General features: G+C 40.6%; 1 protein-coding gene across 3 annotated transcripts in view; it reads right to left on the bottom strand.

Annotated features, from left to right (window-relative positions):
* The window catches only part of ATP2C2 (ATPase secretory pathway Ca2+ transporting 2), a 265,125-nt gene that overhangs the window by 127,721 nt on the left and 114,635 nt on the right, over positions 1 to 22,769 (bottom strand). For all 3 annotated transcript variants that reach the window (XM_033943178.1, XM_033943177.1, XM_033943175.1), the window contains 4 exons: positions 21,157 to 21,223; positions 17,901 to 18,025; positions 7,184 to 7,281; positions 6,934 to 7,035 (listed from right to left, as the gene is read on the bottom strand). In XM_033943178.1, the coding sequence (XP_033799069.1) occupies positions 6,934 to 7,035; positions 7,184 to 7,281; positions 17,901 to 18,025; positions 21,157 to 21,223 (392 nt within the window). The remainder of the gene's footprint in view (positions 1 to 6,933; positions 7,036 to 7,183; positions 7,282 to 17,900; positions 18,026 to 21,156; positions 21,224 to 22,769) is intronic.

The following is a 22,769-nucleotide window of genomic DNA, read 5'->3' on the forward strand; positions in this document are numbered from 1 at the left end:
ACAGTACCGGTTCCGACACCGTAGGAGTAGCACGCCGTTTTGGTTCTGCTGACAGAACAGGCATGGACAAAGATTTTTGTGGTGCCGAAACAGTCGATGACAATAACAGAGGCTGTTCGACAGACGGCACCGAAGGCTCAGTCGGTACCGACACTGGAAGGTTCGGAGACAATAGAGCCGGGAGCAACTGTTGGAGTTGCTGCTTAAGCTGGACCTGGAGGATAGAGGCAATGCGCTCATCCAACGTTGGTCCCGATGGCACCGGTACCGGTTTTTTCTTGCTCGGTGCCGCTCGACGCTCGGGTGAAGTCGATGCCGATGACGAGGCAGAGACTTCAATGGGAGCGGAGCGTTTACGGGGCCGGCGCTCAGTCTGCAGGACTTGGCTCACTGCATGCTCGACTGGCGGGCCTAGAACAGTAGGGGAAGGCTTCTTAGCCGGCTTACCTACAGGAGTCGACACCGACGATGGATCTGGCGGTGCCGAGGTAGTCGGAGTCGATTTGGAGGAAGTCGTCGACGTCGATACCGGTGCAACTTCCATAGCGGTACCGAATAGGATCCGCTGCTGAATTTGTCGATTTTTTAAAGTTCTTTTTTGTAAAGAACTACAGCGGGTGCAGGTTTCAGCCCTATGGTCCGGACCCAGACACTGGAGGCACCACTTGTGTGGGTCGGAAAGGGAGATAGGGCGTGCACACCGCTGACACTTTTTGAAACCCGGTGACGGGGGCATGAAGGGAAATACTGCTGTAGCAAAATCGAAGTCCGAGGCTTCGATGGTGCCAACAGGCCCCGCCGGGTCAGATTCGACAAAAAAAAGAGAAATAAAAATTTTTTTTTTTCTTTCTTTTTTACACAAAAGGTAAATAAGAAGGAAAGAAATAAAATATGAAGAGAAAAATACGCGCGAGCGGGAAGGCAAGTGAAATAGAAAAAAACTTCCAACAGCCGTTGGAAACACGCGTCTTCTTAGCTCCGCGGAATTAAGAAAACTGGGGACCGCGCGCCTCTGTCGGGCGGGAAGGCACTCGCGCACGCGCGGTGCGGCCTAGCTAGAACTTTCTAAAGTTCTTAGAGTGCAATCACTCTAAAATTGTCCGTACCGGGGCTCCGTCGGTGCCGTCACCCATCAGTCAAGAATATGCTGCCTGCTTGTCCTGGGATAATATGGGAATATGCAAGCAAGCCTCCTTCAGATCCAGTGAGGCCAGAAATTCCTTTCCTGCAGTGCTATACAGAGTCACAAAGAAGACAGTCCCTGCTCAAAAAAGCTTACAATCTAAAACAGACAACAAACAGGATGTCATGGATATGGTTAAGGGGAGCGGTTAATCTGCTGGCTGAGTTGGTGGGCAGTGGGGGGTAGGGTTATGGATTGAAGGCTATATCAAAAAGGTGGGCTTTCAGTCTGCTTTTAAACAAGGAAAGGGAAGGGGCTTGGCGGACAAACGGGTAATTTATTTCAGGCATAGGGGGCAGCTAGATGAAAGGAACGAAGTCTGGAATTGGCAATGGAGAAGAAGTGTACAGCTAAGAGCAGCTTATCTGAGGAACAGAGTTCTCTGGGAGGTATATAAGGAGAGATATTGAGGGGTTAGCAGAATGAACACAGAAATAGGAGCTTGAACTGTATGTGAAAGTGGATAGGAAGCTAGTGAAGTGATTTAAGGAGAGAGGTGACATGAGTGTAGCAAGCTTGGTAGACGAGTTGTGCAGCAGAGTTTTGCACAGATTGCAGGAGGAGAGAGGTGGCACCGAGGGAGACTAGTTAGAAGTAGATTGCAGTAATCTAAGCATGAGGTTACAAGAGTGTGGACAAGGGTCTGGGTATGCTCAGAGAGGAAGGGATGATGTTGTAGAGATAGAAGTGACAGGTCTTAGCAGTTTGTTGGATGTGCATAGAAAATGAGAGGTCGGAATTGAAGACGACTCCAAGGTTGCAAGCAGAGGAGACTGGAATGATGACAGTATTATTTACCGAGATGGAGAACAGAAGAGGAGGAGCAGAGGGTTTAGGAGGAAAGAGGAGCAGCTCAGTCTTGGACATGTTTAGTTTCAGATGACTACTTTTTCTCAGGATACTATACATTACAAATTTTTAGTAAATTATCTAATATAATAAAACGGTAAGCCGCGCATGCGCACTCCCACCTGTATGCGTCCGTTTTCCGTGAGATGTAGGGCACCTTAGGTAGGAATGCGCATGCGCGCTTACATCACCAGCCGCAGATGCCTCCACAAGCCGGGACCGCAGCCAGCCGACGATCTCCATTCCTCCAGCGGCCGGGCGGGGCGGGGCGGGGATGTCTCGGAGGAGAGGGATTGCGGCCGCTCAGCGCCCCCACCAAGGAGCCCAGCAACTTTCTGCCCCAGCTCTTAAACTGACCCGAGTCCTTTGCCGCCCCCCCTTCCCTTCCCGCGGGCCCGACTACCTACCCGGCGATTCAAGCAGCATGTGCAGCAGTCTTCACACGCTGCTTCGGGCCCTTCTACTGCCCTGATTTGCTTTGCCGCGACTCTGATGATGTCATCAGGGACGTGCCAGAGTAAATCAGGGCAGTAGAAGGACCCGAAGCAGCGTGTGAAGACTGCTGCACACGCTGCTTGAATCTCCATGTGTAGTCGGGCCCGCGGGAAGGGAAGGGGGGGGGCGGCAAAGGCCTCGGGTCAGTTTAAGAGCCGGGTGTAGTTGAATCGCCATGTGTAGTCGGGACCGCGGGAAGGGAAAGGGGGGTAGAGGAAATGCTAATGCACAGGGAATTGGTGTGGGGGGTGGGAAATGGAGGGGGAGGGAATGCTGCTTTGGACAGACAGACAGAGGGAAGAAGGGAGACAGAAAGAAAAGAAGAAAGACACAGGGGCAGGTGCACAGGGAACTGGTGTGGGGGGAGGGAATGCTGCTTTGGACAGACAGACAGAGGGAGGAAGGGAGACAGAAAGAAAAGAAGAAAGACACAGGGGCAGGGAGATACACAAAAAGACAGACAAAGGGGGCCAGGGACAGAGACAGACAGAAAGAAAGACAGCGGGAGTCGCGTCAGGAGGGGTGCGGGATGCGGCAGAGGGAACTTTTCCAATGGGTGCAACTGGGCGGCTGTCGGGACCTCTGATCAGGGGCAGAGCAAGGTAAGTGTATCATAGGGTTAAGAAGGAGGAAGGGAGGGAGAAAAAGGAAGGGACGCCTACTGCTGGACAGGGGGAAAAGGAAAGAGGTGCTGATGGACAGGCGGGGGGTGAAGAAAAAGGAACGGAGGCCTGATGTTGGACAGGGGGAGAAGGAAAGAGGTGCTGCTGGACAGGGGGGGAAGGTAAACAAAGGGAGAAGGGCTGCTGCTGCATAAGGAGAGCAGTGAAGGGGTGGTGGTGGACACAGGGGAGGTAAAAGGAAGGGAGAATAGACAGGGGGAGCAGGCAAGGGGTGGTGATGGACAGCCAAGGAAAAAGAAAGACAGAAAGAAAGAAAGCGGCTAAGGAGAGAGACAGAAATAAATAAAGACAGACACACACACATATATTCTAGCACCCGTTAATGTAACGGGCTATAAGACTAGTTATTATATATTATATTCAAAGGAAAGTTCTTACGATTTTTAAACAAGACTTCAGAAGTGTCACTCAGTTATCCTCTCATTGCCATGAGCTTTACATACCCACCTCCTCATAAGTAGTGTTTTTTAAAATAATGTTTAGTATAAATACTTATCAAAACTTAGTGTCTTCAAACTTTCAACAACTACAAGAACAAAAGGGCATTCGGAAAAATTAAAAGGGGAAGATTTAGAACCAATGCTAGGAAGTTCTTTTTCACCCAACGGGTGGTAGATACCTGGAATGCACTTCCAGAGGGCGTGATAGGACAGGGTACGGTATTGAAGTTCAAGAAGGGATTGGACAATTTTCTGAAGGAAAAGGGGATAGAAGGGTATAGATAGAGGGTTACTATACAGGTCCGGGACCTGATGGGCTGCCGCGTGAGCGGACTGCTGGGCATGATGGACCTCTGGTCTGACCCAGCAGAGACACTGCTTATGTTCTTAAGCCTTATTAAGCTTTAAGGAGTAAATAGAGACAAACACATCTTTTTTATGAATTCTGGCTGACGACTGATGGGGAGGGTGAGTAATTGTGAAGGCTATCAGATGATGAGCAGAGATGGGGAGCAGAGAGGTACCGTATAGAGACTAGAGGTGGCTAAGCCCAGCACTCCCAACCCTCCCTCATGTGTCCTGCGGCATATGGAACACGGATACTCCTCAGCTGGCATGAATCAGGGGTAAAACAGTTTGAGGAGTCCACCTCTAATGATTTTAATTTGGCATGAATCAGGGGTAAAACAGCTTGAGTCCACCTCTAATGATTTTAATCAAAATCGAGGGTTTTTTTTAAAGGAAGATGGAGGCTTTTAAAATTAGATCGAAAAATCCCAAAGCTTTTAACTGCGGATGCATTTCCAGTAACAGCTTTCTTTTTTGAGCTGTCACTCTTGCAAAATCAGGCACTATTGATATTTTTGAGTTCTGACACTTTGGGATGGGGGATGGGTGGGTTATGATAATTTAATATATATGTGCATAATTTAATTGATTAATATACATAGGAATTATATTATTCATGTATAGATATGAGATGGGGGTGGGATATAAATCTTTTAGGTATATATTGTTATGGAATTATCAAGTGATAATGTAATATGTTGTGTTCATATTTTAATGTATACTTGATGTATATGTTAAAATGAATAAAGATTTTGGAAAAAAAAAAAAAAGAAAAATCCAAAATGGCCACCGTGGCAGCATTTTAGCACAAAACCCCCTCCCCAAAAAAAAACAGTCCAGGAGAGCTAAATAAATGTTCAAAAAATTCAGGAAACGGGTTTTTGGAGGTAGGGGACCCAGGAACCCCTCCCCAATACAATTAAAGATACCCAATGTCTCCCACAGACTACAACGGTCAGTACTCACAGCTCTGTTGATGCTGTGCGTGCTTCAGCTGAAACAGTAGCTGAAGATGGAGAAAAATACTGCCTCAGACAAGCATGTAAATATAGTTCCAAATGCTTGTTTCTTCTGGCTGCCAGTTAAGACTGTTAGTCTGAGACTCCGGACCCCCATAGCTCCTCAAATTTCATTGGGGGAAACGCAACCAGCACCCGATAAAGTCCTCAGGATCGACATGATCATACCGCCTGTGCTCAAGCTCCAGTAACAACCAGGAGCGAGCCTTGCTACCAGGGGAATGGTCCCACAAGCCACCAAAATTATTAGAACAGGCTGGCTAGGTAGGTGCCCAATAAAAGGGTTGCCCTCCCAGATACAGACTTCTAACCATGAAAATCCATTTTCTCCCAGGCAGAGCTGTTCCAAGAAAACTGGGAACCTCTGAAATACTGAGAAGCCTCAAAATTAGTCCCCTGAAAATAACAAACCAAAATGAGAGCAGATCAGAAAGACACCTTCAACTCGCAAGTAGAAGGAGAAACTGAGGAGCAACAACACAGCTGAAAAATGAGATAATGCCTTTTACATAACTCGCAATTAGAGGTGAATAGCCTACTAGTCCAAGACTCATATGTCTTTTGAACCTGAAGAGAGGAATACTGGTAAGATTATAGCTACTAAAGGCAACACCACAAACACTGAGGCAGAAAGAACAGGCACTTGATCGTCATTTGCTCTGGCCTGGCTTTCCTCACCTATAAACAAATGGCTGATTTGTGCTTCAAGTTAGGTCACCCCTGTAGCAATGATTAAAACAATATCCAAACATTAATGTGACAAATCAAACATAGAAAATGAATGCAAAGGGCATATTTTAGGGCAGGGTCCACTGTGTTCTGGTGACTGCACTATGCACTGTCTGGTATCTTATTTTATGGGAATGGGAGCATTGTGATGAGATAGCAGTTATGTAACCTCTGCTGGCCAAGAGTGGCATTACAGCGTTCAGTTTCAAGGTAGTGTTCCATCTAACCCAGTGTCCCGCAAATTTTTTTTGCTCCAGCACACTAATGGAGCAAATATTTTTTCTGTGGCACATCCACAACCCCGTTCCACTCGAACCTAGTCTCATTTTCCCTGAGCTCGGAGCCTTGTCTGGAGGGCCTCTAAGCACATGATGACATCGCACGCATGCACACAATGTCATCACATTAACATCTCAACATGCTTGGGAGGCCTTCCAGACATGGCCCCAAGCTCAGGGAAAACAAGATGAGGTATGTGTGGGAGTGGAGAGGAGGAGAGGTACTGACACTCAACCCTGGCAGCAGCAATGACTGGGCCAAGTGAGTCAGGAAAGTGGTACACAGTATGGGAAAAAAATGCATGGGTAACTGAAAAGGAAGGCTCATGGTGTCAGGAGTGATCAACAAGATAGTTCATCTTGGACTTCCTGCACCAGGCTAATGATGAGGAGATGAACACAATATGACGCTAGTATGGCAAAATAATGGTATGTTAAATGTACCATCATCTTTTTTTTGCATTATTGGTGTCATTTTGTGTTCATCTCCTCATCATTAGTTCATCCTGGGCTTTCAACAGTCTCTCAAAAATTACTGAAATGCAAACATCGGTTAGTAGCAAATGAAAAAGCTAAAAGTATAGATTGTTTCCTACTATTCAGCTTGTGTGTCTGTTGGGAGGGGGGGAGGAAACAGTGAAAAGGACTAAGGACAAGCATGGAAGGAGAAATGTGAGGGCACTAGAGTGGTAGAAGAGAAATATAAATATGCTGCCTACCCCAGGCACCAAGATGCCTAGTTATGGCTGTGGCTAGAAGCCTAAAGGAGCAGGAGATAAGTAGGCAAGAGAAAAAAAAAATGTATATAGTACAAAACCCCCAACCTATCAATGTTGCAGATCTCTGTGAATCTGAATTCGATATAACTTTAAATGTTTCAGGAATCTCAGAAATATATCTTATGCTCACCTCCACCAGTTTTCCAACAGAGATATTTGAAAATTCCTTTAATACTTCTTCAGAGTGACTCAGATATACACTGCCTTTCCCGCTGTACCCAACGCCACTCACCTGCACAAAGAGATAAACACCCACAGTATAGCGGTATATAAGAAATAAATTATTATTATTTACAATATGCTCACGGTAACAAAGCATCATGCCACTATGAACCTCAGTACAGCATGAATTGTTTATGATAAGAGCTGAGGCAGGATACCTCTGCATGGAATCCATCTGAGGTTGTCAACTGGGTTACTGTCATCTCATTTGCAGTCAGCGTGCCTGTCTTATCTGAACAAATGACATTGCAGCATCCTGCAATAAAAATCAAACACACTCTTCATATTTTATTTTTTTAAACTTTTGTTTATGGAGTATAAGAACGTTACAATATTATAAGCAAACTTCAAAAGGCTGTAAGATAATTCTTTAAGAACAGCCCCAAAGCAAAAGAACACTTATCTTAAATGGCCACAATGGAGGCCTATCCGTTTTGCTTAAAGCTTCCTCAGGGGTTGTGTACTTCACCTCTACCACAACAGACAGTGATGTCAGCAAGTCACATGGGAAATTTTCAAACTAGCCAACGGCTGTATCACTGTGATTTGCCTAGTTGTAATTCTTTGTTTCCCTAGGAGGCTAGAAAGCAAAACTGGCAGGAGGGATGCCCACACAGTCCTGCCAATGGAGCTCCCCCTCAAAAAACCCAAAACAAAACCCAAACCATCCCCTACCCTCCTCCCTTCCTCCTGGGGAAGAAAAAAAAAGGCAGGAGAAATGCCCACTCCTTCCTGCCACCGGATGGCTCATTCAGTATTCTCTATTACGGATTCTTTGAGAATTGCTGAAATATTATTTTCATTTAGTATATCAGGACACACTCTTTCCATATCCCCATGGGTCTTTCTTGAGCAAACAGGTAGATAATATAAATCTTACGTAAAGGAGAAACTGCTTCAGAGGTAAACTGCAAAGTATCTATCATATATGTCTTAAAAAAGATTCATAGGTGATATCCCAGGGGAGTCTTGGAAAATTCAATAAAAGTAAATTCAATAATCTATTAATATTCTCCATCTGAAGGGGCGTGGCTTTGGAGCGGAACTAAATGGCTGGGTAGTGGAGTTGCTCTGTGAAGACAAGCTATTTGACAGAGATCATAGCCAGAAAAAATTCAAATTTCACTCTGAAAAGTGAGGTAGAGGTGGATAATGGCTTCGGGAAAGCAAAACAAAAATTTGGCGGCGGGGAGCAGCTCAGGAAGCGGGAAGCGATCGAAACTTGATACGGCTTCACCGATGTCAGTTCCGTTGCCGCCGGAGGATGTAGAAAATAAAGACATAATGAAGGAAATACAGGCGGTAAAGGAAATAGTATTGGAATGCGCTAAAAATATAAAAGAAGTGAAAGAAGAGGTGGTATGTTTATCAAATAAACTGCAAGCAATGGAATTGAAAGTGGATCAAATTGAGAAAAGAGTGGAAAAGTGTGAGGAGGAAAGTATAAAGCACATGGAACACAGTAAGGAAATTGAAGCACTGAAAAGGGAGCTGGAAGATTTGTCCAATAGGGAACGAAGGAGCAATTTAAGGGTGCTTGGGGTCCCGGAGGGAATTGAAAAGTCGGATCCGATTGGATTTTTGATTAATTTTTTGCCCAAGGTGCTCCCGATGCAAAACAAGTTTCCATTGGAAATAGAACGTGCACACAGGGTCCCAACGAGATTATCAAACAGCCAAAAAGGACCACGTCCACTGATCTTTAAGCTACTTAGATATCAACAGGTAGCTGAAATAATTAAATTAGCTAAAGATAATAAAAACTTAAAGTGTCAGGATTCAAAGATTTACATAGTGCCTGACTTTGCCAGAGCAACGGCACAAAAGAGAAAGCAGCTATTAGACCTGAGACCACAGCTGAGAAGTCTGGGAGCTAGATATGGGCTCATATACCCGGCAACTATGCGGGTCACTTATAAAAATAAAACTTTGAATTTTGATACTGCAGATAAACTTAAGGAGTTTTTGGAGCAGTGTGAATCACCAATGGCTACTTAATAGAGACTTGGATGGAAGTATTTGTGTTCTTGGTTGAAATGTTTATTTTTGTTTAGAAATTTCTATGTTAAAGGAAGAAAAAAGAAAAAAAAAGAGTTAATAGGATTCTGAAGGCATGGCTGCAGTTGGATTTCAAATACATTCCACATTCTATCTTGTCATGAGGCAAATGGAATGTAGCCTGCAAGAGTATAAGAGATGCAATATTACAGACCTTTTAAAGGACAGAGGTTAATAAGATGGATTGTACTGACTTGCTGTTTGGACAGACAGACAGAGAAACGATAGAGGATTGTGCAAAACAGATTGAAGGAAATAAGTTCTAAATAGTATTGAGAAGATATAAACTACAAGCAAGAGGACATTAAATAGAATGGATCTGCAAGCAAGATGAGAGTTAGACTGTGACTTTGTAAGCCTTACAATTTTCATTTGCATAAAAGGGGAAGTCAGCTGTGATATATGGAATAAGACATTGTAATGGAAATTCTCTAAATGCAGCAGAGGATTTTTTGAAGATGGTTCTGGTATATAGTTGGCCTGACCTTAAAATAAAAATGACAGAGCTACGATGGTCAAAAAAAAAAAAAAAAAAAAAAAAGGAACAGGGTTTGTATATGTAGAATGTGAAGGATCTATGATTGGCACCACAAGTTTGAAATTGTGATCATTGTAAATCTTTATGCAAAACAATTGGAAAGGAGATTTAAGGTGGATCAAAAGATGAGACTGAGAATGTATAAACAGTAGTGTGAGAGGATAGAATTTGATATGGATCTGCAAGCAAGAGGAGATTTGAAATGAGACTTTATGAGACATATAGCATCTTATTACAAGAAAAGGAAATTTGTTGTTATGTATGGACTATAGTTTTAAAATTGCAAATCTATTAATGCAACAAGAGTCGTTTGGGATAAAAATTAGTCTGAACTTAATATAAATAATGGTGGATATACGAGGAGATTAAAAAAAAAAAAAAATTAATTAGAAATTTTGGTAAAAGCGAAGGATGTAGGAAAGTTTGGATGTTATAATATAAAGCATATGATATAAGAGAATGTTGTGAATGGAGTGGAAATTAAAAGGGTAGCAAATATGCTAGTGTGGAAATGGGTATGGAATGTTAGGAGGGTTATGTTAAAGGGATAAAAATTGTTGTTTTGGGGAATTTATTGACTTTTTGAATAGGAAAAGTTAGGAAAAAAGATTTCCATTATATATTTAATAATATTTAAAAGTGATATTTAACTTGAGGAAATGTGATGTAATCTGACATGAAAGATGGATGTGGTTTGGATGAATGTAATTTTAAAATTTGGTGTGATTATTTATGTATTTCAATAATATCTTAATGGAAATGAGTGAGTAGAGAAGGGAGGGTTCATGAGAGATGGGGGAAAGGAAAGGGGAAAAAAAAAAAAAAAGAGGTAATCCTTGATAAAGAAGTCTTGTGTGATAAAATGATATTCATTTTAATATGATAATGATCTGGCTAATGGTTTTAAAATTATAAATATAGCTTGTGGGGAGTTTATCTATTGCCTAGTCAAGGTGTGCGTTTCAAAGTTGGCAAGTAATTTAAGGGAGGGATGGGAGGGGGAGGGGATTAAGAATATGGGAAGGGGTATAGGGGAGGGGATGGGTTCTAATAATAATTTTAAAAAGGGGAAAAGAGGTTATAATATTGATGTGAAGAATATTATTGATTATTGTTTTGATTTGATATAATGACTTTAAAAATTTTTTCAATAAATGTTAATGGTCTCAACCACCCGATAAAAAGGAAAAAAGTATTGCTATATTTAAAAAAACAAAATGCGGATGTCTATTTCATACAGGAGACTCACCTTAATGGAGATGAATCAAAAAAGCTAATTGGTAATTGGGTGAGAGATTGCTTTTTTGCACCGGCAGTGGGGAAAAAAGCTGGGGTAGCAATTTTAATAAATAAAAAATGTTCAGCAGGATTTAATATGGTGAAAGCAGATAAATTAGGAAGATGGGTGCATGTGAACATGAGTATGGGCAATAATACTGTGGCGCTATTTAATGTGTACGTACCTAATTCGAATCAAATTGAATATTTTAAAACTCTACAACCAATAATTTTACCACTGGCTGCTAATAATTTGATAGTAGCAGGAGATTTTAATGCTGTTGTGGACCCTTTATTGGATAAAAAACCTAGTAAAATTTTAAAATCTTTAGGGTTGGATAATTTTATAAATTCTTGCAATTTAAAAGATATATGGAGAATTCTTCATTTTAATGATCGAGATTTTTCGTTTTATTCACATGTTCATAAATCTTTTTCTAGAATTGATTATATTCTTGTTTCTGATGGGCTAATACAAGATGTTACACAAGCCTCTATAGAACCAATAATTTTATCAGATCATGGAGGAGTGTGGATTTCTTTAAATTTTAATGACCCGGATAATGGTAGGCCTGTATGGAGATTTAATAATGCATTGCTTGCATATCCAAAATTTTGTGAAGAATTTCAATTAAAAATGGATGAATATTTTCAAAATAATATTACAGAGGAAATATCTACAGAAATAATATGGGATGCTTTTAAAGCAACGATGAGAGGGCAAATTATATCATTTTCAGCTTATTCTAAAAAACAATTAAATAAGCAATTTACGGAACTGGAACACGAAATAAAAGATTTAGAATTAAAATTGATTAATAAGTGGGAGAATTCTACGTTGCAAACTTTATTAAAAGCAAAATATAAATATAATGAGATTTCTTCTAATTTGGCTAAAAAAATATTATGTGTCAGCAAGCTTTGTATTATGGTAGTTCAAATAAGGCGGGAAGATTATTGGCTAATTATCTTAAAGTGAAAAAAAGAAAGATGAAATTGAATGCAATAAAAGATGAAAAAGGTGAAACTCATTTTCAGATTGGTCCTATTTTAAAACAGTTTTTAAATTATTATAAAAACCTGTATTCTTCTGAGTCTTATTTAAATAAAGAAAAAGATGGTATAGTGTTTTTAAATAATATTGAAGGTCCGAAGATTCCTGATCATATAAAAAGAAGTTTGGAAAATCCAATATCTTTACAAGAATTACAAACAGCATTGAAATCTCTTAGAGTAGGGACCGCTCCAGGTGGTGATGGTTTTACGGTAGAGTTTTATAAAGCATTTCAAAATACTCTTTTACCTCATTTATTAAATTTATATCAGAATCAACTAAAGAAAGGTTGTATATCAGGCACTATGGCAGAATCATTAACTATTGTTTTGCCGAAGCCAAATAAAGATCCCATGTTGGTTTCAAATTACAGGCCTATTTCATTGATAAATGTAGATGGTAAATTATTAGCCAAACTTTTGGCTACACGTTTGGCAAAAGCTCTTCCTCACATAGTTGGTATGCATCAAACAGGGTTTGTTGCTCAGAGACACTCTTCTAATAACACCAGATTGGCATTGCAAATGTTATATTTAACAAAAGAAATTGGAGATCCGGCTTTTTCTGTGTCTCTAGATGCAGAGAAAGCTTTTGATCGTGTGGAATGGGCATTTATGTATCAGGCCATGGAGTGGTTTGGTATTGGTTCGGGATTTATACAAATGATTAAAACTCTGTATAGCTCTCCTGTTGCTAGATTATATATCAATAATAATTTTTCTGATTGTTTTAAATTGCAAAGGGGAGTTAGACAGGGATGTCCTTTGTCTCCTTTACTTTTTGATATAGTGCTTGAACCCTTATTATTAGCTATTCAACAAGAGGAGGAGATACAGGGTATACCGCATAAAGATAAAGAATATAAAGTTTCTGCATATGCGGATGATATATTACTTCATTTGAGGAATCCGGAAACAACCATTCCAAATTTATTGGTTTTGATTGAAAGATTTGGAAAGTTTTCAGGATATAAAATAAATTGGACTAAATCAGAAGTTCTTCCTTTAAATGTGCATTGCACAAAAGGATTATTTGACTCATTACCTTTTATTTGGAAAGAAGAAGGAATAAAATACTTAGGTATATGGATAAAATACACGCTTGATGAGACAATTATAATGAATGAAAAAAGTTTATTGCAAAAAGTAACAGAGTTATGTGAGCAATGGAATCCTTTACATTTATCTTGGTGGGGAAGAGTTCAAACTGTCAAAATGATGATATTGCCTGTGGTTTGTTATCAAATGGGAATGATACCAGTTTTTTTTCAGGGGTCTTTTTACAAAAAGTTAAATAATATTCTTAGTAAATTTATTTGGCTGGGTAAAGCTGTAAGAATTGCTCTAGTGACTTTACAAAAATCAATTGAGGAGGGAGGGGTAAATTTTCCAAATTTTTATAGGTTTCATCAATCCTATATATTGCGCCAAGGTATGTATTGGGTCCTCCCAGAACTCATGGAGAAGCTTCCAGATTGGTTATGGTTGGAGTGGCAGCTCATGTCTCCTATCAGGCTTCGTCATCTGCTTAGCATTAAAATGCCTAGAATAAGGAAAACCAATAGGATATTAATGGACACATGGACAACATTAAAGTATGTAAACAACTTAACTCCTATTACTATTCAAAAATCTACTTGTCAAAATATATGGCTGAACTCCAAGATACAAATAGGCGGTTTTATGATTGTCTGGAAGGATTGGATTGAAGCAGGAATACGTACTTTAGATGATGTTATTAATGATGGTAAGCTGCTGGAGTTTTCACAATTGCAACATAAATTTGGACTTAATAAAAAACAAAGTTATAAGTGGTTGCAATTGAAGCAGGCTATCAGGCAGGGTTCCCTGAATGGAAGTCTTTAAATACTCATTTTACTCTAGAATTCTTATGCTTCCAGGCAGATTTTATGGGTCACCAGGCCGCACAGTGGTATAAAACATTATCTGGATATTTAAATAAAAAACCAAGGACTGTACTTAGAGATATTTGGAGCATTGAGATTAAGCATCAAATTAATGCATCTCAATGGCCACGTATTTGGTCTTGGAGGATAAGATGTACAATGTCTGCGTCTATGAGGCAAACATGGTTTTTCCTGTTGCATAGAGCACTCTGGACCCCTGTTCGCTTACAAAAATTGGATTGCTCTAAGTCTAATAGATGTTGGCATTGTCATCTTGAGGCTGGAACTCTAGATCATTTATTATTTTATTGTCCTTTTATTAATAATTTTTGGAAATTGATCTGGGGTCAAATAAATTGTATGTTAGAGAATCCTGTGGCCCTATCATATGACACAGTTTTGTTTGGAATGTCTATGAGGGCCAAAAGTCAAATTTCATCGAATAATAACAAACTGTTAATGATTTTAACAGGAGTTGCCATCCAACATATAACACATAACTGGAAAGACTATAGAGGATTGAATTATTGTTTCTGGTGGAGTTCGGTTTGTCAGGTGTATGAAATGGAAAAAACATTGGCAATCAAGAGAGGTTATTATAAGAAATTTAAAGAGGTGTGGAGACCATTAATTGAGTATTATAATAAATAAATAATTATATTTATCCCCATTAAATATATGTAGGGGGGAGGAGGGATGGGTGGGTTTTATGACATTATGAGGGGTAATATATGGAAAGGGAGGGAGGGGAGATAGTTTATGGTATAAAATGAATGTAGAGTTTCAAGTGAAGAATGTATAGTATGACTTGAATTATTGTACACTTGTTTGCATAATGTAAAAACGAATAAAGATATTTAAAAAAAAAAAAAAAAAATATTCTCCATCTGCTCAATCTTCCCATGAATTAATAGTTGATTCTTCACAAATAAGATATTTGATAAGAGGGGATGTGGGTGGTTTTATTTTATTCATCTCATAATATAAATAATTTATCATTATATTTTGTTGTATTGTATGCAATTTTCAAAGGAAGGGGAGAGGTTGGGTTTATAATTTGAGTAATAGTTGGTATAATTAAGTACTATATACTTTTTCAATATTATAGTAAAGGATTATATAATGATACGTTGTATTTACAGTGATGCATGAAGGAATATCAAGTGTATACTCAATGAAATTGTATAAATTTATGTGATACACTTGTTGTTATATGAAAAATGAATAAAAAAACTTAAAACAAAACAAATAGTTGATTCTTCACAGCAGCTAACTTGTGTCCAGACCTATAAGATCTCCAAGAACCTGCTTGATTTTACTTGAGGTGTCCATTTTAACCATCTGTACAGATTTGGCCAATTCATCTACCTCATTCACCAAAGCAGTTACTTCTCCTGTAGATCTGGTCATAATAGAAGTCAATTTCTGCAAAGCTTTCCAAGACTTCAAGGGTAACCACCATGAGACTATTCTACTCTGCTCCTTCGATAACACTCCAAAGTGTTCTGCAATCTGGCACACCGCCCTCCTTGGGAAGCTCCAATGCAGTGACTTTTGCAGCATATGCCTCCGCATACACCGTTAATGTGATCGCCTGACATGTGGAACTTTATGCACTGGAGGCAAAAGGGTTGCATCATACCCTAAAGAGGTAGGCTTTCCTTTAGCCACCCATAAAGCAGAGATTTCAACTTCCGCTTGTGAAAGGGTCCTGGCAGTGTAGTGTAGTGGCCCTGACCTTTAGCTGGGTCAGGGCCACAATGGGGAGTTGCAGAAGGAGCAGCCCACATGACCTCTTTCCTCTTAGTATGCAGCATCAGGTACCAAGCCTAAATACAGAGCAAACGCCAACGGTTCTGCTCAGAGCATCAGGTGCATGCCACCATCTTGAATCGCCCCCTCATTTGAACACCTTCTAAAGCTGTTTTGCTTTACATTTTTTGGAGAGGCTGAAGGAATTTGTTGCATTAGAAAAATTTGACCTTAGAGAGGGGTTATAATGTTTCCTTAGTTCATACCTATACTTTGCATATCCTGGAAGAAAGCGGATCATCAGATGTGCCTTATGGACACATCTGTTTTAGTATTACAGTTCCCTAATAAATACACCATTGAAACAACTTGAGACCATAGTACCTTTTTTTTTTTTTTTTAAATAAATCTTTATTGAGTTTCTAAAGCTAACAAAAATGCAATACAATATCTATACAAATAATAGTAATCCTATATGCACTTATAATCAATCAGAATCCATATAACATTAAAAAACCCACCCACCATTTTCATAAGGGAATAAAACCATACAAAAGAAATACCCCCCTCCCACCCTCCCTCCCCCTGGGTGTTTGTGTATTATACCAACAGAAATAAAGGAAAAGACAACTATAATGAATCCAAAAAAGATGTCAATGGGTCCCAAATTAACTTGAATCTCTTAGTATGCCCCAGCAATATCCACATTCATCTTTTCATACCTATAATTTAAACATAAATTTGCCCACCAAAAAGTAAAGTTAAGGTGATCTCAGTTCTTCCAATTGAGAGTAACCATTTGCATGGCGATCCTAGTCATAATAATGAAAAGCCGACCTTTATATCTGTCCAATGAGGGCTTCAGATGTAATATCATCCCACATATGACTACCTCATATGTCAATGGAATTGATGACTCAAGTATAGCATTAATTTGTCCCCAAACAGCAGATGATCCAGTGTTCCTATATCAAGATGACAGTGCCAGCATCTATTAGATTTAGAACTATCCAATTTTTGTAAACGATCAGGGGTCCAAAAAGTTCTATGTAACAAGAAAAACCATGTTTGTCTCATAGATGCTAACGCTGTATATCTCATCCTCCAAGTCCAAATTCGTGGCCATTGAGTAGCAGAAATTTGCTGCTTTATCTCTTTATCTCAATGCTCTAAATGTCTCTAAAACTAGTTTTTGGTTTCTAATTCATAAAATCAGATATTAATTTATACCACTGAGTGGCCTGATGCCCTAGGAAATCCGTCTGGAAGCACAGGACCTTATATCATTATAGCTTGCAGGTCCTGTGCTTCCAAAGACCATAGTACCTTAGACGAAAGCACCACCTTGGACTGGTCTGGTGGGTCTATAGGAAAGCACTCCTCCATTTTGCCACCAGCCCACTGGGGGTCAGATCAAGACAGCTACTGAAGGTAGACATGCATGCTTATCACAAGGTCTATATGCATGTTACTGGCTGCATGATGTAGAAAGAGGTTCAGTGCAGATATTAACTTGGGCAGTAGATACTGGTGCACAGTATATTTAAATGGAAGTGACGCTGTTATTATGCCGCAATGCAGAGGAATAAACAGATGATTTTAATGCAAGCAAAATGTGAGAAATTTACTGTCAGATATGAGGAGGAGTGCATCAGAAGGGTCGGGGGGAGGGAGGACGACTACACTAGATTACCAGAGACTACATGACCAGGGCCATAGCAACCTATGTGCATGCAGTGCAACCCTATAGAGTGCAAGGGAGGTAAGGCCACCAAAATTGTACACCATTCATTGTCTTATCTGCTTTTTTGAGACACAGTGGGCAGGGCAGAATTGCCAGGTGTTATATCACACAGGCTGCATTTCTAGCTTAGGATGTTTCATAGGTCAAGGAGGGGAGTCTTGAGAGGGGCTGCTGGAATACCAGGGCTGTTTGTAATTTTTGTGGTGTTATGAGGGGGGAGAGGAGAGGGATGCAGAGTGTAGACTCAATGACCCTTTTTACGTATTCTGTTCCTATCAGTGTGTTAATCCATACTCACATACTGACAGGGACATTTTAGCAAAGAGTATAGATTAATGCAACAGTGTACCCAGTTTTTTTCTTGATAGTACACACTTTAACAAAGCAGTAAATTTGCATGCTCATTGATTATTGCATCTTGATAGTAACGTTTTGCGGGATACTCACGTTAGAAGCCATGCATTCCACAGCTATAATGTGCACCTTTCTGCATCAACCTCTGGATGCAGATCTGTTGATCACACCTGTTTACCCCCAAGTCTTACCTAATGTTTCCACAATTGGGAGTTTTTTTACAATTACTCTCTTTTTGGCCATCCGCATGACACCCAGAGCCAATGTGACTGTGACAACGATAGGTAGGCCTTCGGGGATGGCAGCCACAGCCAAACTGGAAGAAGCACAATGCAATAAGGTCTCTAACAGGTCTACTGAAGATTACACCAGCAAAATACACAGCCCTGTAAAAATAGCAGGTACAGAAGGTAACTTGCAAGATAAAAAAGGATTTATAGCCTGTAATATCTGTGCAGTGTATGTTTCCAAATGGCTATACGAGGTATATCACATGAGTACAAAGTCCCTGGGTCCAGGCATAGGTGCAAGCCTAACTCTATTGGCAAGCCTGAAATTTTGGGCAGCAGAAAAGAGCCTTCTACTTACAGTTTCAGCCCCTCCTGTTCAGTGGCATGCAGAAAACAGGAGAGGAGGTAGAAGAAAAGGAGCAGCACAAATGTTTTCTGCTTATTCTTCCTTCTCTGAGTGAAAAAATATTTCCTCCTATTGGTTTTAAAAGTAGTTATAGGGAAATATTTTTAAAACCAATAGAAGGAAAAAAAAGTTTAACTCAGAGAATAGTTAAGCTCTGGAACGCATTGCCAAAGGTTGTGGTAAGAGCTGATAGCATAGCTTGTTTTAAGAAAGGTTTGGACAATTTCCTGGAGGAAAAATCTATAATCTGTTATTGAGAAAGATATGGGGAAAGCCACTGCTTGCCCTGGATCAGTAGCATGGAATGTTGCTACTCCTTGGGTTTTGGACAGGTACAAGTGACCTGGATTGGCCACCGTGAGGAGAGGCTACTGGGCTTGATGGACCGTTGTCTGACCCAGTAAAGCTATTCTTAGGCGAAGGGCTGAAGAAGGCATAGGGGCAGCCCACAGCTCCCTATGATTGGATGGAGGAAAGAAGACAAAACACAGTCAGGTCAAGTAACTCAGGAGCAGATTCTTAAAACAAAAATGTGCCTTTAACGTGCTCATTAAATCGGATCTAGCCGTTTTAGCGTACGTCTTGTAGCGGCGGATTATTAAAATGGTTTGCAGTGATCTTTTCCAAGTTTTCTAGCAGTCTCCAATACTGCCATGCAAATGTAGTACAATGAGGTCATTAATATTAAAACGAGCACTCCGAACGATTCTCTATAATCGCTGATTCCCTAACCTCGTTGTGCCACATTTGCCAACAGGTCTGATGCCCACCCCCTTCTGCCACCGGATGCCCTCCACCGGTCACCCTCGAACCACCCCTCTCACCAATCCCCATACCTCTACATTAAGATGACAGCAGGAAGGATGCCCGGTCCCTCCTGCTCACAGGCCCATCACTCCAAAATGGTGGGCCTTCCCCTTCACAGTGCGTCCTGAGATGCATGGGGCAGGGCCTAAGGCCCTGATTGGTTCAGATGTCTTAGGTATCTCCCTGGGGGTGCCTGAGCTAATCAATGCCTTAGGCCCTCTGCTCAGTGCATTCTGGGATGCACAGGGAGGAGACCAAGGCCCTGATTGGCTCAAACGCTTAAGGCCCTTCTCCTATAATTTTTTGGGGGTCAGTATTAGCGATCCAATTATGGCATGCAATATTAGGCCATCGATTGGATGGCTTGTTTTAATATTAATGACCTCATTTTAATAGTAATGAGGTTATTTGCATGTCAGAATCGAAGAATGTATGACCACATGGAAAACCACGCTATGAGCCATTTTGAAAATCAGGTCGGCAAAGTCCGTCGGTTGCTAAACCAGTCAAATTGGTTTAGTGACCACTGGTGAACGATCGGAGAGTTTTGTGCATCCAGTCCAAAATCTCCAAGTATTTTGCTCCTGCATTGAAGTGGATGCATCAGAAAATACATATGGAGATTTAAAATCACAATCTCCACATGAACTTTGAACCAATCTAAATAGTCTCTATTGTGAGGGCTAATCAGGAGATATTGACTATCTTACATGTATCTACAGAAAGCTACAGCACAAATTACTCGGATTTGTGAAAAATCAATAATATAATGAGACACACTTTCACAAGAAAAAAGCAAACAATGTCATGTAAAGAATGTAGGCAGTGCTGCTTTAGTTCCAGGGAGAAAGTTCAGACTGAACTGGAGGAAAAGCCTCAGACAAAAGCCCTCCCACCACCACAATGGTGGATAGAGGTGGTAGGGTGGTAACCTCACTGGCAAAAACCTCCGTTATACTCCCAACGTAAAAAACTATAAGCAGGGCTGTCTATGCTTGATAGAAGAAAAAACTTTCCACTTATCTCAATGGTGTACTGATCAATTGAGATAAGTGAAAAGTTTTTTCTTCTATCAAGCATAGACAGCCCTGCTTATAGTTTTTTACGTTGGGAGTATAACGGAGGTTTTTGCCAGTGAGGTTACCACCCTACCACCTCTATCCACCATTGTGGTGGTGGGAGGGCTTTTGTCTGAGGCTTTTCCTCCAGTTCAGTCTGAACTTTCTCCCTGGAACTAAAGCAGCACTACCTACATTCTTTACATGACATTGTTTGCTTTTTTCTACAGAAAGCTACAAACATCTAGTAGCAGCATCAACATTCACAGAAGTTAATGAAGGGAATAGACTTAGTAGATAAAAACAGATTGTTCACCCTCTCCAAGATAGGAAGAACGAGACGGCACTCTCTAAAGCTGAAAGGGAATAGATTCTGTACAAACATAAGGAAGTTTTTCTTCACCCAGAGAGTGGTAAACACCTGGAATGCTCTTCCGGAGTCTTATGGGGAAAACACCCTCCAGGGATTCAAGACAAAGTTGGACAAGTTCCTGCTAAACTGGAATGTAAGCAGGTGAGGCTGGACTTACTTAAAAGCACTAGTCTTTGACCTGAGGGTCGCCGCATGAGCGGACTGCTGGGCAGGATGGACCACCAGTCTGACCCAGCAGCGGCAATTCTTATGTACTAGCAAAGGAGCACAATGTTAGTCTGACCCAGCAGCGGCAATTCTTATGTACTAACAAAGGAGCACAATGTTGATCAATGTCCTTTATGTAACAGGATCAGCTTTTTTTCCCCCCACTTTAAAAATATATATATTTTTTTCTTTGAACAGCATAGTCCCGAGTTTGACACTTTCTTAAATCAAGAGAAATAAGCATATATTCACTCCCCAGGGATTTTTGGAACCGAAGGACAATCTGTATGCAAGAATGAGAAATCTCAAAGCTGAGAATATCAAGCTGTCCACTGGAAACACTGGAATTAAGGCCATGCATCTCACCTAACTCCAATTGTAAACATGCTCAGAAGTCGCTTCCCCTGCAGCCAGCCGATCAGCATGATTAGACCTGCAAAAGAGAAGGCAGATGGCACATTCCTCTTTATCGCCTGTGAGTTACAACTGTTTAGCCCTGTTGTAATCTTCTTGTGTATAAGGGCCCTTGTCACATTTTTCAAATTGATAACAGATTTATGCAACTACAGTGCAGCTATAACACAGCCAATTAGCAGCCCTACTGAAGAATTGTTTTAATACACAACTATTTTAATTTTTTCTGACAAAATAAGAGGAAAAATTAGATCTAACCTGCTAATTTTCCTATAGTCCCACCAGACCAGTCCAGAACCTAGGGTTTGTGTCTGTCAATCAGCAGAAAGACAGAAAAATAAAATAGTTCTGTGTGATTCAGCTCCTACGAGCACTGTACAGTTAGCTACTCAATATTTCAATGGGAAAAGCAATAGATTATGTGCTATCCCTTTTGCCTGAGGAGTCATACATAGTGAATCTATGTCCATATAGCACAATTACTTATTTTAACAGGTGTTATCCAGAGACAGCATACAGATATTCTCACATGTGGGTGACATTATCCACGGAGCCCAGTACAGACAGTGGTAAAGTGTACTGTCACTTTAAGCTTTTAACAAAGCTTTGAGGCTTCCTGCACTGTGCATGCGCAAGTGCCTTCTCGCCCGATGCCCACTTGCAAGGCTATCTGTTCTATGCTCAAGTGAAGAAGCCAACTAGGGGAAGTGGGCGGGTTATGAGAATATCTGCCTGCTGTCCCTGGACAACACCTGTTACGGTGAAGTAACTGTGCTTTATCCTTAGATAAGCAGGCAGCATATTCTCTCATATGTGGGACTCCCTAGCTTTAGTAAAAGGATAGAGGGAGAGCTGGCCTCTAAGAAAACATAAATGCTTCTTGCCTCGCAAGAAAATCAGGTATACTGTCTGATAAAGAGTAGGCGGAGGCAAGGGAAGGAAATAAATACAGACAACGCAGAAGAACCCTATCCTCAAGAAGAGGATAAAGGGAAGAACACTGGGAATACTATAGTAATGGAGGTTGTAAATAATAGACAACCTCATAGCGCCAGGGGAATCCAAGCATAGGCAAGGAAGACGCTAGAAAGATTCGAAAAGAATAAATGGATATTGGCAAATGTACATATACAGGATGGGCAACCAGACCAAAAAGAGCAGGTAAACCCAGGTGTGGCTCAGGAAAACACAAATGTGACTGAAAGGGAATTTTGTCAAGCAAAATGAAAACATGGTTCCTATTGGTTAGAATAGTTTTAAGGAAACTAGGAAAAAACACAGTAGTAAGGAGAGAAAAACATTACTGTGGACTATAGAACGAAATAATGGTGGACTGGAAGCAAAGCCACATGTTAAAAATGTTCCCCTTGAGGGCTCTGAGAGAGCTCTGTTATGTCTTGAAAATGACAAGAGCCAGTGCAAGGATGGCAAGAAGTTGCACTTCTTAAGACATATGCTGGAAAAAAGGGAAACCAGCAGAGATGTGTAGTAAAGCCATTATGAACGGGGAATAGAAAAGGAGATTATGTATTTACCCTGGTAAGCTCTTTTCCAGTAGATAGGTG

Source organism: Geotrypetes seraphini, chromosome 4, assembly GCF_902459505.1.
Source record: "Geotrypetes seraphini chromosome 4, aGeoSer1.1, whole genome shotgun sequence".
Taxonomy (NCBI): domain Eukaryota; kingdom Metazoa; phylum Chordata; class Amphibia; order Gymnophiona; family Dermophiidae; genus Geotrypetes; species Geotrypetes seraphini.